General features: G+C 37.1%; 1 protein-coding gene across 1 annotated transcript; it reads right to left on the bottom strand.

Moving 5' to 3' along the window:
- Window positions 1–1,813: 1,813 nt before the first annotated feature.
- CCP2 (ubiquitin-fold modifier) lies at window positions 1,814–17,590 on the bottom strand. The gene is made up of 4 exons (XM_010274560.3): window positions 17,406–17,590; window positions 17,192–17,289; window positions 13,749–13,781; window positions 1,814–2,091 (listed from the first exon to the last, which is right to left on the bottom strand). Exons 1-4 carry the CDS (start codon window positions 17,468–17,470, stop codon window positions 2,012–2,014), a joined length of 276 nt encoding a protein of 91 aa, XP_010272862.1. The 5' UTR covers window positions 17,471–17,590; the 3' UTR covers window positions 1,814–2,011.
- Between the last annotated feature and the right edge of the window lie 1,346 nt (window positions 17,591–18,936).

Below are 18,936 nucleotides of genomic sequence, written 5' to 3'. Positions count from 1 at the left end.
TTAAAAAAATATATAAAGTGACTCCCGTCTTTCCCATCCATTATCAATATTACATGTTCATCCCCACTCTTGTGTATGGGAATTAATATAAACTCATAATATTTAAAAAAAAATCCAAACTCTTGATTTTAGTACATTTATTCCCACTCCCTTGTTTATGACATGTATGCATGTATAAAGCATATTTATCAATTATGTGGATGCATATTTTGCCTTTTAGGCATAAAAAAAAATTGTGGATATATATATAATTTTAGTGCACTTGACACATATGACATACTATATTGGGTGACGACAAATCTAATGTCAATTATATGGATGATTCATCATATAATCTCATTTATGAAAATAATTTTGATGATGGAGATTGTTAATCTAAAACATTACAAATGGTCATTTGAATAATTAGAGAACCTTGAATTTTGAAACTTGAAATGTAAAAAATTCAAGATCCATTTGGTTTGCAATTAGAATTGGAATCAGAATGGCCTATTCCCAGAGTCTATTTGACTAGACAAAAATGGGAATGGGGATAATAGTCTATTTGATTCAGACAGGAATAAGAATGAGAATTGAAATCAGTAAGAATGAAATTTCATTCCCAAGGGAGGGACAGGGAATGGTCATTCCAGCAGGAATGGGAATGGAATTCCGATTCTGCCCAACCAAAGAGCTGGAATCAGAATAGCCCATTCCAATTCCAATTCCAAACCCCCATTCCTGCAGACCAAACAGGGCTCGTAATTCAATTTTAATTATCACATGTTAATTTTGTCATGTATAACTTGAATTAATTTTTTTCTTAATTTTTAAACCTCATGGCTTGCAATGCCTTTAGACTTATGTCTCGACTTTTTGGGCGATTGCACCTGATCTACTCCTTTAGCATTGAGTCCCATGCTGAATAAAGTTCAAAGCCATCCATCTGCTTGCATGATGGCTCATCACTAATCGAATGAACACCAATGAATTTACTTGTGGTCACTTGCCCCTCCGGTTCTCCCTACAGCTTGAAAATCAAGAAGAGCAACAGAGGAAAACATGTGACAAGGTCTCCTGAAATCTAAAACCCTGCAAACACCTAAAAATATACGCATCCAGCCACACAGTAGGAACATCTCCCCATGAACTTAAAAGATACATATACGGGAGATATTCTCAATGAGCGGCTAGATCCATGTTATCAGAGCTTTTACTTTTAGGTATCCGGGCTCTACATTTTACCCATATCAGCCAATTCATATTGATACTGTGAACCTGAGGCTGCATTTGGTAGGATGCAAAAATCATTTGGTTTTGGCTTGATAAATTTTGTTTTATGTTTGGTTATACTTGTGACGAGTATGTACACTAACTTTTAAGACTGGAATCTACCTTATGAGCAACTTGAGTGCAAAAGTTTGTCTCAACTTTTTGAAAGCAGACTTTGCCCCATTTTGAATGCAAAAATGTCAGAAAAAGAAAACAACAAATTTACTTTCATTTTCAGTATAAAGACGTATTCTTACCAAGCAATTGCAAAACTGAACTAGAATACAAATTTACCTTGGTTTTGCACTTGCATTCTTACCAAGCAATTGCAAAACTGAACTAGAATACAAATTTACCTTGGTTTTGCACTTGCATTCTTACCAAAAGCAGCCTTGTATACAACCATAGAGTGGAAATCTCATGCTGAAAAGTATGATAATGCAGGTTTGAGTCAGAGATAAAAAAAGTAGACTGCACTTACACGGTAGTCACTGTCTACTCCCCATGGCATTACACTTCATGGTTTTCATATTATTCCTCATGCTTTTGATGGTAAATAGGATAAAGATGCAATTTTCCAGCTTCTTATATAAATATATTTATTTCGAAAGTTCATTATTTCTATCACATAGGATCCCCATACATATCTAATTTGTATAACGTCATTAAATGCTTAATGCTTGAAGAATGAGATCACCAAAGGAAATAAAATAGCACAATTGTGACCTACAACGTCTTCAACCTGATACAAGTGCATCATTTAAGTGAATGACCGCAAAGCTCCCACCCTATCTCGGGGAATCAGACGTAGTTCAGATCCATGCTTAAGGAAGACGTTCCCTGAAAAAGAAAAATAAATAAATAAAACTTTGTCTAGAATTAATAGAGGACCTTCAAGTAACAATTTATTCTGATTTGTCATGTTTGATGGTTCTCTTTGTAATTGGAGGCACACACTTGGTACAGAAATTCAGCCACATATTGCAATATGAAAATTGAAGACAGGGGGGGGGGGTGGATAACTGAATTGAAGAAGCTCTAACCAGCCAGAGAGAACATTAAACTTTGGAGGAGTTGTTCCAACCCATAGGATCTAAGACGACCTACTGAATTTGCCAAAACTCATCAAGGGATCGGGGGGTAAGGAAACTGAATTGAGGCAAGCTCTAGCCAGCTGGAGAGAACATAAACTTCATTTCCATTGGAGTTGCTCCAAGCCTCCAACCCATAGGTTCTACGAAGACCTACTGAATTTGCCCAAACTCATTAAGGTACTCACCCTCTTACCTCACTGGACCTGTTGCCCAGAGAGCAATCTCCGATCTTTTAGCCTCACTCCCAATAGTGAGGTTAAAAGATGAAAAGTAAACCTTTAACTTCAATCAGAGTTGCACCTTGGGCGTAAACTTAACTGCTTTTCGTTTTTTTTTTTGCTCCTTGCACTTGAAATGTGAATTCAGATAGAAAATTAATATATGGATGTATGCGCTTGGGCTCTTTGTTGTGAACCTTGTATGAACTAGTGCCAGTGTGATTCATCGATTTATTTTTCTAATGGTTCCTTGATCTTCTGACGTCTTCCTAGAAATTGATCATATTTCCTTTTTGCTATGGAAGAATCGAAGGTGATTTTTTTTTTAATAAGTAAAATGGAAAGGAAGTGCAACCAAGTGTCAACACTGGGGAAACTATCCACCTATAAGATTATTACAATAACAATGATATGGTCCCACCCATTATCAAGGATGCCCTCCTCCAAAGAAAAGGCAACATAGAAACTAAAGTTTCAGAATGAGCACATACTACACTTATAACATCCTGATAGACACCCCTTTTGTGTGTGTGTGTGTATCTTGCTTTCTTTAGCTTTTTTTATGGGTAAATTGTTTCCCTAATTGAAGTAGAAACCAGAAAACATTAAAAATGACCTGAAATGAACAAATTAAACAGTAAAAGTAAAAGAGAAACAGCATTACATGATCTATTTTTGTATCTACGACTAAAAAATGGAGGAAAAAAAGCAAAGGGACAAAACCTCAAGCATGCTGAATTTGGCAAAGATATACAAGATACAGAGAGAGAGAGAGAGAGGACGCTTTATTGCATTTACAAAAATTGAGAGGAAAGTAGAAGAAAAGCTTGTTGTGATGAATACAATGACAGGGGCTACTAGTTAAATCCCTGTCACAATAAATACATTAACATTTCTGTTTTCTTTTGCCCCAAATCCATTTTATGGATCTCTAAATTGAAAACTGATTTTATATGATTTTCTTTACACCTTTTTACCTTTATTTATACAGCAAGATACAATTTAGCTAAACTACACCTAAAATTTATACACCACCAATATAGAGGCACCAAAATGAGGGATAAGGCTCCAAGAAAATTCCTCATCACCTTGACAATTATGTTAGATCATTTGCTGTTTCTGAATGATGGAAGTCATTATGTTTTGAAGTGGAAGATTCATATATTTTAGTTTCTAATTCTTCCATCTTTTTGATTAGTAATAATCATAAATATTATTGAGTGTGATTAAAGAATTATATATGGAATTTTGTTTCATGCCTAGCACCTCTTTTTGATTGGTTTACAAACTGCTACCTATCCCAGTTGTTCTTTTTGTATAATGTATATTACATTCCCCTGAGAGGTATCCTCCAATACAACATAGCCCTATTTACAACTGGTTTTTGCTGAGCATCAGCAATGCTGTTGGTTTATCTAAGTGTCCATTTGAAAATTGTTATTACTTCCCTAGTCAAGTTCAAGCTTTGTATATTACACAAAACCCTACTTCTGTTGAATAATTTTTCAGAAGAAAGTGCTACTGAATCTGAGGATGACAAAAATTGAGGGGGCTGTGAATATTAAGGAGTTTAGGCCTATTAGCTTACTTCACAGTTTCTATAAAATATTGGCAAAAGTCTTGGCAGAAAGAATGAAAGGGGTGATAGGTAATGTTATTTCAAATAATCAGAGTGCATTTATTCCAGGCAAACAGATGGTGGACTCAATTTTAGTTGCTAATGAGTTAATTGACTCAAGGAGAAGACAAGGTATTCCGGGGGTTGTTTGTAAGCTTGACATTGAGAAGGCTTATGACAATGTCAATTGGAATTGTTTGGATAGGGTGTTGGACTACATGAATTTTGGACAAAAATGGAGAAACTGGGTTAGTGTTTGTACTAAGACCTCTAAATTTTCAATCCTAATTAATGGGCAGCCCACGGGTTTCTTTGGTAGTTCTAGGGGGCTGAGACAGAGAGATCCTCTGTCACCCTTGCTGTTCATCTGTGTTATGGAAATCCTCACTCTTTTTAGTAAGAAGGCTGCAGAATCGAGATTATGGAACGGGTTTGCTATCTCTCCAGGTAAAGAGAGTTAATATTCTTCAGTTTGCTGATGATACCCTCTGCTTTGTGGACGCATCTCTGCCTCAGTTGGAAACAGTTCTTGGAATTCTGAGTTGGTTTGAAGTGGTTACGGGTCTCAAAGTCAATCTGAACAAAAGTAAGATCATCCCAGTGGGTCAAGTTGTAAATTTGGAAGATTGTGCATAGATAATGGCCTGCCATATGGAGCTCCTTCCGGTTAAGTATTTGGGGTTGCCTCTTGGGGCAAAATGTTCCTCTTCTTCAATCTAGAGTCCAATCATTGAGAGAATGGAGAAGAAGTTGACTCTTTGGAAGGCTAAATATTTATCGTTTGGTGGTAGGGTTACATTGATTAAGAGCTCCCTGTCCAATCTCCCAACGCACTTTCTTTCTCTCTTTCCAATTCCAAATAAAATTGCAAAGAGGTTGGAACAGCTTCAAAGGAATTTCTTATGGAGGGGATGGGAGAATGAGAAGAAAATTCACATTGTTAAGTGGGAGCAAGTGTGTAAGCCTAAGGAGAAGGGTGGTTTGGGAGTTAGGAAAGTAAAAGATTTCAATGCTGCTCTTCTTAGCAAATGGATATGGAGATTTGCTTATGAGAGAAATGCTTGGTGGAGGTGCCTCATTGTGGCTAAGTATGGTGTGGATTGGGGAAATTGGAAAACTCTCGATCCCTTGTCATTTGGGGGTAGCTCTCTCTGGGCTGGTATTTCTAAGGTCAGTACTCTTTTCATGAATGGGGTCAAGTTTAAAGTTGGAAAAGGGGATAGAATCAAGTTTTGGAAGGATTCCTGGAGTGAGGAAGGCCCCTTGGCTGATGCTTTTCCCTGGCTGTTCCAAATTGCAGTGAATCAAGATTCTTAAGTTGCTGATAACATTAGTACTGCTGGGGGCTCCTTCTCTTGGACTCCCCTATGTAGGAGGAATTTGCTAGACTGGGAAGTGGAGGAGTATGTAGGTCTGTTGGGGCAAATTCAAAATCAGAGAATTGGTACGAGTATGGAAAATGAATGGACTTGGAAGTGGAATGCAGATGGTAGATTCACAGTTAAATCCCTTTTCCTTAAGATGTGCAGCTCAGGTCAGGAGAACTTACCGGATGGGCAGATTTGGAACCCCACCTGTCCCTCCAAGGTTAACTTCCTGGTTTGGACAATGGTTTTGAATAAATGTCTAACTAGGGTCAACTTGGAGAGAAGGGGTATGCAGATTCCTGATCCCTCCTGTGTCTTATGCGGCATGGGTGCTGAATCTATAGATCATTTGTGCATTCACTGTCCGATCTCCTCTTCAATCTGGGGACATTTCTTCAAGAAACTAGAGGTGTGTTGGGCTATAGCTGTTTATGAGTTGGAGATTGGAGGGTCTTAACATGAAAGGCAGGCTTGTTTGGAATACTATTCCGCAGGCTGTTCTTTGGTCCATTTGGATGGAAAGAAACAATAGAATTTTCTGTAATCAATCTAAAAGTCCAGATGAGATTGTGCAGAAAGTGGTGGGGAAGATTTGCTCCTGGGTGTCGGTGAATGAGGAGTTTAAAAGTCAGAATGTTTCTCTCCATCTTTGTAAATCATGGATGTTCTTGTAATATGTTTTGGGCTCAGGAAGGCCTAGTTGGCCTGAGTCTTGTTGTATTTGGCTTTCTCATTGAATAAAATTACTTTACCTTTTTCCAAAAAAAAAAATCTGAGGATGACAATGAAAGACCTGATATGCAGAGGAAGAAACAGACGATGACAATAACACTTTCTTTGATACATGTGATTTCTTTCATCAAGCTCCTTTAAAAGCAGTGCATCTGATTTCCAGAGATCATCATTTGACTCTGATGATGAAGAGCTTTATGCTGTTGATTCTGAGGATGGTATTGATAGTTCAATTAAATCTGTTGGTATAACTATCTTTATGCGAGGCGGCGCAAGAAATTGCCTAACCCCATTAAAAAGAGAAGGGAATTAGCCTATGGTCAATGATTCAAGATAACATTGGGAAGGATCTCACAAAAGTTTGCCTTCCTGTTTACTTTAATGAGCCACTCTCTTTGCAAAAATGTTCTGAAGATCTGGAATAATCGTACCTTATTGATCGGGCCAATGAATGGGGTAGAAGGGTAAGTTTTAGTCATATTTTAATGAACTTTCTTTTTTTTCTTTTGGAAAAATAATTATTGCATTAAAAAATGCTTCCAGCATATGCTAATTACATTTCTTTCTTCTTAATATGTGGATGTATTGATTGTAGATAATTTTCTATAATATGTTAACAGCAAGGATTAATGGTATTGGTTTCTGCATCACTTAGATTTTACTTGTTTCCTCCAATCCTTAAATTATTGCAAGTGCTTTTTGACATATTCATGTTAGACTAAGATCAATTCCACTGTCAGTTCTATCTTCATTACATTTCTTTCTTCTTAATGTGTGTTCATTTTCCTGATGAGTTATTCCATTCAAATAGCTGCACATTTTATTGCTCTTGATTCTTGGTAACTTTTGCCCATAAAAAGATTATCCTTCCCTGTTCCGTTTCTTCTCTCTTCTTTTTTTGTTTTACTTTTGATTATTAATTGAGTTCAAACAATCAGGATACAATCATCTAAAAGTATTGATGCCAGGGCTAGACACAAATGCATCTCATAGGAGAAATCCATACAGTATATGAAACAACAGAAAACTGAAACAGAAAGCTGCTATCCTTGGAGAGATAGAATCTTCCATATATGGCTCTGCCCCCCCCCCCCCCCTCCCCACCTCCTCTAGCTAAACTTTTTTCTTGAAAAGGTAAAGTAAATTTGTATCAAGGAAAAAACATAATAAAATAGGTGTACATATACAACGATGTATAGAGCCCACTGCACAAAGAGACTCTGCACATCTGATCTACATTAAAGGACAACCAAAAAAATTGACCAAAAAAAAGGAGAAGATTAATCATCATCCTTAAGCAGACTCTGACCAGATACCCAGCTAAAACATTTGCTAGAGGATTAATCAACCTGCAGATCCATCTCAACAAAGTTTTTTTTTTCTTTTTTGTTGTTCTTATTGTATATATGAATCTTGAACGCACACATGTTTTAGGTTTTACATCTATTTCTTAGTAAAGAAAACTATCTAGACACAGCTTGTTCCAGTTATTGGAGAACATGTTTCCATTGAGACTGTCAAAAAACAACATCCTACATGTTTCACCTTTTCTTTCCATCCTCTTCTTTATATAATGTCCTTCTCAACCTCCTATCAGAGAAAAGCTTGGCTATTTGGAAAAAAATAAAACAGCCTGGGCTGTTTTGAAGCTTTATACACATGATACATTATCTCACTTAGTTCTTTATTTTTCTTTTAATTATTAGAACATTGATTGCAATTACTCTTTTATCCCACACCCATGCTAACAAGCCATGCAGATAAAGCTTCAAAAAAAGCCCAGGTTTTTTCCAAACAGCCATACTCTCCCCCTCCTATCATGCTCTTCTCATGACATGACCTCTCCCCCCCCTCCGTCACTCAAAGATAAAGGTGTAAATCGGGTCATGCCGCCCACAGCCCGTGTGTCGGCCCGGCCCTTATATATTATATATAATAATTATATAATATATTAATATATATAATTTTATTTTCAATTTTATTATATTCTTTCATTTTATTATTGCATATATAAACAATATTGTATACATCAAAATTCATATAAAATAAAATTTTAAGGTCTTTTTTTATTTTTTGTCTTTTTTAAATTTATGTTAAATTTTTCATTTTTTTCAAAATTTAAAAAAATGGCTTGGCCCAGTTTGTATCAAGGAAAAACAAAATAAAATAGGTGTATACAATGATGTATAGGGCCCACTACACAAAGAGACTTTGCACATCTGATCTACATTAAAGGACAACAAAAAATAATTGACTAAAAAAAGGAGCAGATTAATCATCATTCTTAAGCAGATTCTGAACAGATACCCAGCTAAAACATTTGCTAGAGGATTAACCAACCTGCCATCCATCTCAACAAAGTTTTTTTTTTCTTTTTTGTTATTCTTATTGTATATAAGAATCTTGAATGCACACATGTTTTAGGTTTTACATCTATTTCCTATTAAAGAAAACTATCTAGACACAGCTTGCTCCAGTTATTGGAGAATGTGTTTCCATTGAGACTGTCAAAAAACATCCTACATGTTTCACCTTTTCTCTCCATCCTCTTCTTTATATAATGTCCTTCTCAACCTCCTATCAGAGAAAAGCTTGGCTATTTGGAAAAAAACAGCCTGGGCTGTTTTGAAGCTTTGTACACATGATACATTATCTCACTTAGTTCTTTATTTTTCTTTTAATTATCAGAACATTGATTGCAATTACTCTTTTATCCCACACCCATGCTAACAAGCCATCCAGACAAAGCTTCAAAACGGCCCAGGTTTATTCCAAACAGCCATACTTTCCCCCTCCTATCATGCTCTTCTCACGACATGACCTCCCCCCCCCCCCCGTCACTCAAAGATAAAGGTGTAAATCGGTTCGTGCCACCTGCGGCCTGGCACGACGGATCGTGGGCTGTGCTGCCTACAGCCCATGTGTCGGCCCGGCCCATATATATTATATAATAATTATATAATATATTAATATATAATTTTATTTTCAATTTTATTATTGCATATATAAACAATATTGTATACATCAAAATTCATATAAAATAAAATTTTAAGATCTTTTTATTTTTTGTCTTTTTTTAATTTATGTTAAAATTTTCATTATTTTTTCAAAATTAAAAAAAAATGGCTTGGCCTAGTTTGCGGCCCGGCCTGGCATAAGGCTTGGGTCGTGACACAGCATGGGCCTGCATGGACTCGGGTCATGGGCCATGCAGGCCAACCCCCCGAAGTATCCCAGGGGAGGGAAGCACGACCAGTCTCGACCTGCGGGCCGGCACGGCCTGATTTACACCTCTACTCAAAGAATCTTCTCATATTTTTATCTTCAAATTGATTCCTCATAATGTTCTCATTTCTCTCTCCACTTTCACCTTGTTAGATGTACTGAGTTGTATGTTAAATTTCTATGCTGATTCAGAAGGTGTCTGGTTCAGAAGGTGGGAAATGGTCAGCATTTAAATTTCTGGAAAGATATTTGGTGTGCAGAAAGGCCTTTGGCGCAGTTGTTTCCTCAGTTATTTTGCTTGGCTGATAATCAAGATGCTTTGGTGACCAAGTGCTATGAAGTTTCAAACAATTCCATCATTTGGAGCCCCTCATTTAGAAGAAACTTTCAGGATTGGGAAATTAATCAAGTAAGGGAGTTATTTGAGCTGCTATCGAATCAAACCATAAACCTGTTGGAAGATGATAGATGGATCTGGATCTGGAGTGCAGACAGTTTCTTTTCTGTGAGGTCCTTTGCCAAAGTTTTGGAAGGAGATAACAAACCTGTTTTTCCAGCTGCTATTGTTTGGAATGCAACAGCTCCTACCAAAGTAAATGCCCTTGTTTGGGCTGCCGCCCTGGATAGGTGCCTCACCAAGAAAGGCCTGCTGAGGAGAGGAGTGCAGATTCAAGACTTGAATTGTGTGTTATGTGGTCAGCCGTCAACATGAAGAGGATAACAATCACTTGTTCCTCCATTGTTCTGTTTCAATGTCTTTATGGAATCACTATCTTTCCTCGGTAGGAGTGCCCTGGAACATGCCAAAGTCTGTGTTGGGTCTGATGTGGTACCGGGACTGTTTAAGACTTTTCAAGTTGGCCAAAAGTGTTTGGAGCTCAATTCCTGCAGCAGTGATTAATACCATCTGGGAGGAGAGAAACAACAGTGTTCTAGAACAAGGCCAAAGGAATAGACAGCCTCATCTCTAATTCCTTTGGAAAAATGGTTTCTTGGATTGCTTCTGTAAATGATTTCCAAAACAGGGAGATTGGAGCCCAGCTGAACTCTAGAAATCTCCTTGAGCTGTAATGTAAACTGGTTCTTGGGCCTTCCTTCTTTCTGGGGGGCTATTTGTATCCTTCTCTATATTCTTAATAAAATTACCTTACCTTTTTCAAAAAAAAACTATGCTGATTCATGTTCAAGTTGATTTGCATTCTGAGGTATCACGATCAAGGTTTAAGACTTTAGTTATATACTTATATACAACTTAAATATCAAAAAAGATGAGACAAATGGGCAAATTTGTATGCACTATGTGTCCATCTTTTTGGTGTGACTTGATCAAGCTCCTCAAATAAGTGGTTCATATCTGTCTTTTACCGAAACAAAATACCTAAGATTAGTTTCATCTTATATTGGATTTCCTTTATACTGTAGCTTAAGAAGGAACAGCCAAAATAACCAATTGTTGTTATTCAAGGGTAAAAAGTTATAATCCCATGCAATGCTGATTGCTGAGCAATTCAAATGAGACTGGTCCATTTTTTTCCTCTTTTACATAAATGGGGAATGTCCATGCATTTTTTGTGCTTGTTGCAGTGTTGCATCTTGCATGGACACAAACATGTCTTATTCTGGAGTCATCTATATCAAGTTTTTGCTCCAATTCTTTCCAACTCATTTTCTCTGCTTTGTTGTTTTCTTTTTATTTCACATATGATTAATTCTATTGATCATGCATTTTTTTTCTCAGCAAGGGAAATTTTATTAAATTAGAATAGAAACAGTACAACTAGATGTTGGAATTTGGAGAGACTTCCAACAACCCATGTGTTTTACTATATGTGATTACAACTTAGCCCTAGTAGTCCCCTGGCCCATTTAAAAGAAGCGTCCATCTCTTTAGCTAAGCAATAAATTTCCCTTATGCTATGTTTGGTTTGAAGGAAATGGTAGGGAAAAGAAAGGAAAGTTAGGGAAACCTATACAAGATTTGTGAAGGTTTCCCTAACTTTCCTTTCCTTTCCTACTTTTTCCTTCAAACCAAACATAGCCTTAGTGTATGCTTGTATACCCAAGCACCTAGAGTATTACACTTGTCCAAGATATGATTAACTTGGAGTCCCCTACTACCCCCACCTGTTAAAGATCGAGTCGATTTGCTATTCTTAGTCCTTGCAACAATACTAATAACTCGGCTCACAAAGAATCACCAACACCAATCGGGCCCAAATACAAGGCCACAACCTTATCTATTGTGTCTCTAAGCACACCCCCAACACCTTCCAGAACCAGATTGCCCAAGGAACTTCCATCAAAATTCAGCTTAACCTTATTATTTGCTGAAGGTTTCCATTCCATTACCACTTTGTCCTTCATTGAATAGGAATTTTATACTTCTGCCCAAGCTCTTATTATATCCTCCATCAAGAAGACTTGAAAGGCCTCTATTGTTTTCGCTCAATGTGAAACTTTTACTTTTATGCTATCCGCCAACTCTTCCAATTATCTGTTTTTCTCATTGAATACCCTCTCATTCCTTTCTTTCCAAATAATCCATGTTACTGCTACCCTAACTGGCCCACATGATTCTCCCTCTCTTCTTTGGCTGTTTAAGAAAGCTTGGACTAAAAAGGTTCACCACATCTTGAGGAGGATTCCATTTGCAACCAAAGAAATAGCAAAAGCAAACCCAAATGCAATGCACAAAAGAACAAGAGATTAGAGGAAATGGGGAATAGTCTCACCACTTGCCTTAACCAGAATGCACATATAAGGAGAAAGGGATGTACTTGACCTTCTTCTTTGGAGCATATATAGGCATTAATCTTGCCAAGGAACACCTCTCATTGAAAGGCTTGAATTTTCACAGGGAAGACCCCCTCCTCCCCCCCCCCCATATTATTTGTCTGAAGAAGAGTACTGAAGAAGGAAGCATAGGAAAAGAAACCAATAGGATAAATTGATCAAACCCTACTATCTTCTATGTGTGGATCCAAGAAAAGTAGAAAACAGTTTAAAGTTTTGCCAACAATCCAAGTAGAGAATCACATTCACCATCTCTTATACAGTTATACCTCTGCTAAACCCAAAATCCCATTTTATTTGAGTTAAGAAAAAGAAGCAGCCAAAAATTTTGAGATAGGATCACCTTTGTAATTAGACAGGGAGCATAGTTTTCAAGGCGCCAAGGCAAGGCTAGGCGACTGGGGGGTGCCTAGGCAATGGATTTTTTTATGTTAAAAACATAGATCCTAGGGTAATTTCCTAGGTACCATAACCATGTTTCCTTAATAATTATTCATGATTTTCATAAGAAAAGTATAAATTTCATATTAAAGTAAAGAAATTCAACATATTCGTGAGAAGAAAAGAAGGAAAGTAAAATTCAAAAAATATAGGGGCTGAACCCTTATTTTTGTTATAGGAAAAGAAGAAAATAAAAAGTATTGGTAGTAGTAGTAGTAGAAGAAGAAGAAGAAGAAGTAGAAAAAGAATATATGGAAGAGGAAAATGTGCTCTGATTAGATAAAACTTTAAGTTCTTCCTTACTTATTGGTTCAGGTTTTTAAGTATTTGAGGGTTCAATACAGAATTTAGCAATGTTTGTGTTGATAAAACCCTAATAAATAAGAAAATAATAAAAATAAATTAGTATATAAACACACAAAATGTTTATTTTAGTTTAATAATGTCTATTTTATAATTATAATCTCAAAAAGAATGAATAAAAAGTATTTTATAGTAGGAAGTAGAAAATTGCTTGGCGATTAGGCGAGGCGAGCCTCAAAGGGCGCCTTGTCACCTAGGCGTCGCCTTGATAACTATGACAGGGAGTAAAGCAAAGGGAATTGGATTTTAAGAGGGGATTCACCTAACTGCAGACCTTCCCAGAAAAGGACTTTATCTCCACACCCCACATCATATCTAATAAATCTTAGAAAAGAAAGAAGTACTCAAGTACCCATTGAATAGACTTCCAAGGTGAAGCTGAAGAAGATACTTCAAAGTGCACAAGAATTTGAGAACCAAAAGCCGTAAACATCATCAAGATAGAGGGCCCCCGAAAGTATATAACAATCTTTGACATCACAAAAAAGTTTATGGTTTTTTTTCTATCAAATTTACCATAACCTATACAGTTGATTATGGTATTCTAGTGAATGATATATTTTACATGATTCAAAACAATAAACAAAACAGGAGGGAACAACGTAAGTAAACAGGAAAGATACACAAAGGTGATATCTTAACATACCTGCGCTTTGTTGAGGGTTGATACCAACACCATCTGAACAAAATAAAAAAGATAAAATTAAAGTCAACAAACTGAAAATTGAAAAAAAAATAAGGAAGTTTAGGGTGAAAATTCAAGTAAATGTGCATTGGTGACATTCTAGAAAAGGACAAACATTTATTTTTCTTATTTGATAAATAAATGCAAATGTTGAAATAATGGTAAAAGGGATAAAAGAACCTTACCCTTACGGAAATTTAAATGTGACAGGTATAGAACCATGCGAGCAAAAATGAACAAGAAAGTCACACCAGCAGTGTTTTAAAAGTGAAAATGTGACAGGTATAGAATGCAAGGCGCAAGGTGAGGTAGCTAATATGATGTTAAACATTATGCATTCTTGATTCTAGGAGTTGCCTTTGCTAATGTTGCCCATTCATTCATTCTAATAAAAGATATTTTTAAAAGACACTTAAAGTTATAAAACCTTTCTTTTTTATAGGGATTAAGATTTTAAGACCCTAATATGGACTTGTTTGGGCTTGCCTCGAGGGGCTTGGTCGGGGGTCCGGACACAAGGTTTCCTAGGAACACCAAGAGGGTGCCTTTAGAAAATACCCCACTTGGGACCTAGGCAAGGCACATACCCTAAAATGCGCCTCGCTTGTGCGCCTAGGCGCACCTTTTAAATCACTGCAAACCAGAAAAGAGGAATAAAAATCATGGGATTGCTTCTCCTTCAAAAACACTGCAAGTTAAAACCATGAAGTGCTTCAATATAGATGACCATGAGAAGACTTAACTTTTTACCATCTTGCAAAACACCAATTATAAAGAATATCTTTTCCATCCAAAAATTATGTTATTTTTCTACTCCCATATCAACCAATAAACTGCAAATTAGAATGCTACCATACTTCAAGCATAATGGATGATGTAGCAATCGATGAGCCAGCACTTCAGCTTATTGATTGCGCAGAAAAAAAACACATGTTCATTCATGTTCGTCACTATCCTTCTGAAATTAGATGGCCCACCTTCAAATATCATACCAATGACTACAGTTCCAATGAAGCAGTAATTTGTTAGAGGATTTATGATGACCAATACCACCGGCTTTAGAGGAAAGCCTGGCCACTCTCTAATCATCGCCAAATAGGCTCCCCCTATCATCAAAACTTTTAGCAGGAATGTGGAGCAGAAACCTAAATCTGGTCTTATAAACTAGTATCTATGGGGCACAGATACCTGTATAAGGATACCAATATCATGTCAGATACTTGAAATTTTTTGTAAAATTCATATCCAATGCCATATCCATCCATGTTCTTGCCCATTATAAGAACTTAGGTTCTCGGATAGAGTTCATTTTATCATAACTTTTATTGACTTCATTACCATTAGAGTGCCCCATTGGATCATGAACAAAGGAATGAGTTCAGGGGAACTTATGTGAATTTTGTGATTGGAGGATAGAAAACCTTTTGAGTTCTTAGCTTTGCTTCCTTTAGGAAGTTATGTAGGAGCCATCTCCCCTTCTAGAGAGAGAGCCATCGACATCAAATTTGATGGATTACCGACAGGAAGATGACCATTTAGAATTGGTGGTGTCTTTAGAAGTCACAGTATGAGGTGTTAAAGATAATATTCTAGTGGTGTTTCCAGGTCTCAGCTCATGTATTCTCTTGGGTTTAAATATATAAAGGTCGGGGTGATTATTGGTTAGTTCAAAGAGGGTTTTTACTTTTGATTTCCCTTAGGATTGGCATTTACAGTAACAGAATAGTCCCAATGGATTCAAAATCTACTAATACTTTGGCAGATAGTCTTGCCAAAAGTGGGATTGGCAGCACCAAGTACCATTGGGTGTCCTCCCTCCCTCTATGGTAAATTTGTCTTCTTGCTTCTTTTGTTAGATTCATATCTGCTTTGCCTCTCTAAGGTTTGAGATGCTCCTTTCTCTGATTTGGACTGCTAGTTACTGTATTCCTTCCCATTACTAGTTTACCAAAAATGGTTGATGGCAGTTCATTACATAGCAAATCTTTACTATTCCATAACCTTCCTTACTCAAAGGATTATAGTGTAGCATAAGGATGACACAAGAGGAAATAATTCCCGAAAAAGCACTCACACATGGAAGCAATAAACTAGACAACCTCCTCAACTAGTTGACATTTCTTAAAAGAAGCAAAGGAGCACAATGTTAGTTGGTTATTCAAGAAGCAGAACACCAAGAGAAGAAAGAAATGCAGACAAGCATTTACTCATCGGAAAGCAGACAAATGGCATGCAACCATGTGCAGAAAAAGTACGAAATGATCTTAGAAACTCAACAACATTAATATTATGGTAGAATCAAGATCAACTGTGCAATTCGCTCTTGCAGAAATCTCTAGGGGAAAAATGATCTGACAACTAAAGACCCAATCACATGTTCTCTTAGCAATATGAACCACAAACTTTTAACCATGTAAAGGGATTACATGGCCAATCTGGATAATCAATCTAATAAAGTGATCTTTGGATTGTCATTGACCACATGGATAGGTTCAACCAAAATCATCATTACATCCAACAATGGGACTCCTAGCTAAACAATGAAAGTTTGAACATTGATTTTTCTTTTTTTTCCCTTAAACAAACAATCCAGCAAAGAAGGATAGTTTCACCATAACGCAGGCAGCCATAGGACCAAAACCTGCAACATTAGAAAAGGGTAACATGGTATATTAATGTATAAACCCATCCTCAAAAACTATATTGTAACCCTGAACACATGTCCAAGATGCAGATCTTGCCCATCCACATGTCAATAGTTTTGTGGACAATTTGTGCTTTGGGATGAAAAAGTATTAATTTACGCCCCCCCCCCAGAATTTCTGTTTGATTCCTTTTACTCCCTTTTTTGTATCTATGTTCTCATTATTAGTTTTTTCCGCCAACAGAAATACATGATTGATAAATTGGTCAATACTCTTCAGATGTTTCAGCAGCAAATATCAACTTCAGAAATTAGGGTTACATATTAGACTACTTTCGTGTCAGGGTGCTATACATCAAATAAAATGTGCAAAGCAGCACAGAGATATGATAATCACAATCTTTAGGAGTTCCAAAACCAAACAGACAGCATAAAAAAGGATCCATGAAGCTCATGCACCTTTAGTGCCTAGAATAATCAAAACCTTCAAGAAAAATTAATTTTTTTAGAAAATTCTAGAATTCTTCTATTGCTCCAAGTCTAATTTCTGTCTTTTAAGATCCACATATTTAGAAATCTTTTTTTTCTTTTTGATAAATGACACATATTTAGAAATCTTCTCAAAACTAAACTCTGGTAATCCGTAATCCGGTTCCCAAAAAAAAAAAGCAAATCGAAGCAAAGGTAAAAGCCAAAAGAAAAACCGTATGCAAGTTAAACAAATAAAGATAAATAAAAAAAAAGGTGGGAGAATTGGTACCATTAGTGATGATGGCGCTGGTCTGGGGAGGAACCTTGAATTCCTCGGCAGCGAATTTCAGAACTGCCGTAAACGGAGCTGCTTCTGGAACGCTGAAACTGGAAAAGATAAACAGAACTCAGCTATTCGAAGATCGAAGGTAGATGAAGAAAGAACAATAATAAACAGTAAATTAAGAGAAAAAAAAAAAAAAAGGAAATCATCTCCGACGTACACTTTGAACGGGAGTTTCGGGTCCGACGTCAGCGTGACCTTGAAGGAGACCTTTCCACCCGCCATTGCTGATATCTAGGTTTCCTAGCGCAGAGAGAGAGAGAGAGTTCTATTAGATTATTATGTCTGAAATAAGTAACGGATGTCAACACAGTGATACACGCAAGGAGAAGAAATGGGATTCAGTCAGTGCAAAGCCCGTTCAAACAACCATCATAGGGAATATTTCTCCAAGGAGAAGCAGCCAAAGAAGGGCAGTAAGCCAATACTGCCCTCATCCAACAGATTGGCATCAATCGTAGATACATCCTCCATCCTCTGTATAGCTGTAAAGTTGGGCGGGCCGTCCCAAACCCCTGTGGCTGTGCTGGGCTTGAATTTTGAGGCCCGTGGGCATGGAACGAAGAAGAGCACGGCCCGCAGTCTACGCATGGCACGGCTGGGGCTGGAGCTGTAATGTGGGCCGGGCTGGTGGCGGGTGCCAGCAGGCCCAGCACGACAGGGGTCGTGCCTGGCATGGTCGCTATATGGCTATAGTACCGTGCCAAGGCACGGGATGGGAATCCAGGCTTTGCTGGGCCTAGGCTACAGAGGGGACCGCAGTATGGCTCATAGTCGTTGGAGGGGTCCCAACGGTTATATTTGCTATTTTTTGGGGTATTTATGTATTTTGGATGGGGGCAAAAAATGACTTTAATGCCTCTAATAGTTAGTTTAGGATGGTATTTAAGTTCAATAACATATCATCCCTAAAACTGACCAAATGCCCCTCCTAACATCCATAAACAATTAGTTTAGAAAGGTATTTTGGTCAAATTAATCCCCTTAATTCCTATAAATACCTCTACCATCACTTAAAGGGTGTCAATTGACCGATTTTGGATTGGACCCCTTAATTCCTATAAATTAATTTGGACAAACTGGACGGACCAACAAGACATATTGGATTGGACCAATCCAGTCCAAAATATTTTATTAGATTGGATTGTACCTGATCTGTTCGTAACAAATTTATATTAGATTGTGTTGGATTAAGTCAATATCTAATCCATGATATAAGATAAGAATATAGGAGTTAATGGACCAGATTTGAGTTGAAACCGATCTCAATGAAAACAAAATTGAACAGATTGGACGGTCTAGACATTAAATTGGACCGGTCCAAAATGGTCCAAAATATTCATTGGATTGGATTGGACCTGGTCCATTTATAATCTACACATTGGACTGGATCGGATTGGACCAAATCCAGTCCAATTGACACCCCTACCATCACTTATTCTCACCACAACTCTCATACTCTATTGCTCCCTACAATCTATCTGTTCTCATATTCTTAATTCTTTTACTTTTCTCAACTTTATTTTGTTATTCCAATTTCTAAGTTTCAACAAGGAGGAACTTGCTTCAAGTGAAGTTTGCAAATCAAATACTACAATTGGGAACCCAGGAGGCTTCTCTAAGGCTTCATCAGTTCAAATCAAGAATATGGCGGTTGAACCAAGTAAGTAGTAGATTAAATTTGTTCGGGT

This window comes from Nelumbo nucifera, chromosome 5 (genome assembly GCF_055504915.1).
Source record: "Nelumbo nucifera cultivar China Antique chromosome 5, China Antique-T2T, whole genome shotgun sequence".
Lineage (NCBI taxonomy): Eukaryota > Viridiplantae > Streptophyta > Magnoliopsida > Proteales > Nelumbonaceae > Nelumbo > Nelumbo nucifera.
Note: the sequence above shows the minus strand (reverse complement) of the source record. Positions and strands in the feature narration are given on the sequence as shown.

Coding starts and splice junctions, on each gene's coding strand:
- CCP2 (XM_010274560.3), bottom strand. CDS start 17,470: ATGGCGGGTGGAAAGGTCTCCTTCAAGGTCACGCTGACGTCGGACCCG. Junction 13,782..17,191: donor CAGCGCCATCATCACTAATG/GTACCAATTCTC, acceptor TATTTTGTTCAG/ATGGTGTTGGTATCAACCCT. Junction 2,092..13,748: donor CAACCCTCAACAAAGCGCAG/GTATGTTAAGAT, acceptor TTTCTTTTTCAG/GGAACGTCTTCCTTAAGCAT.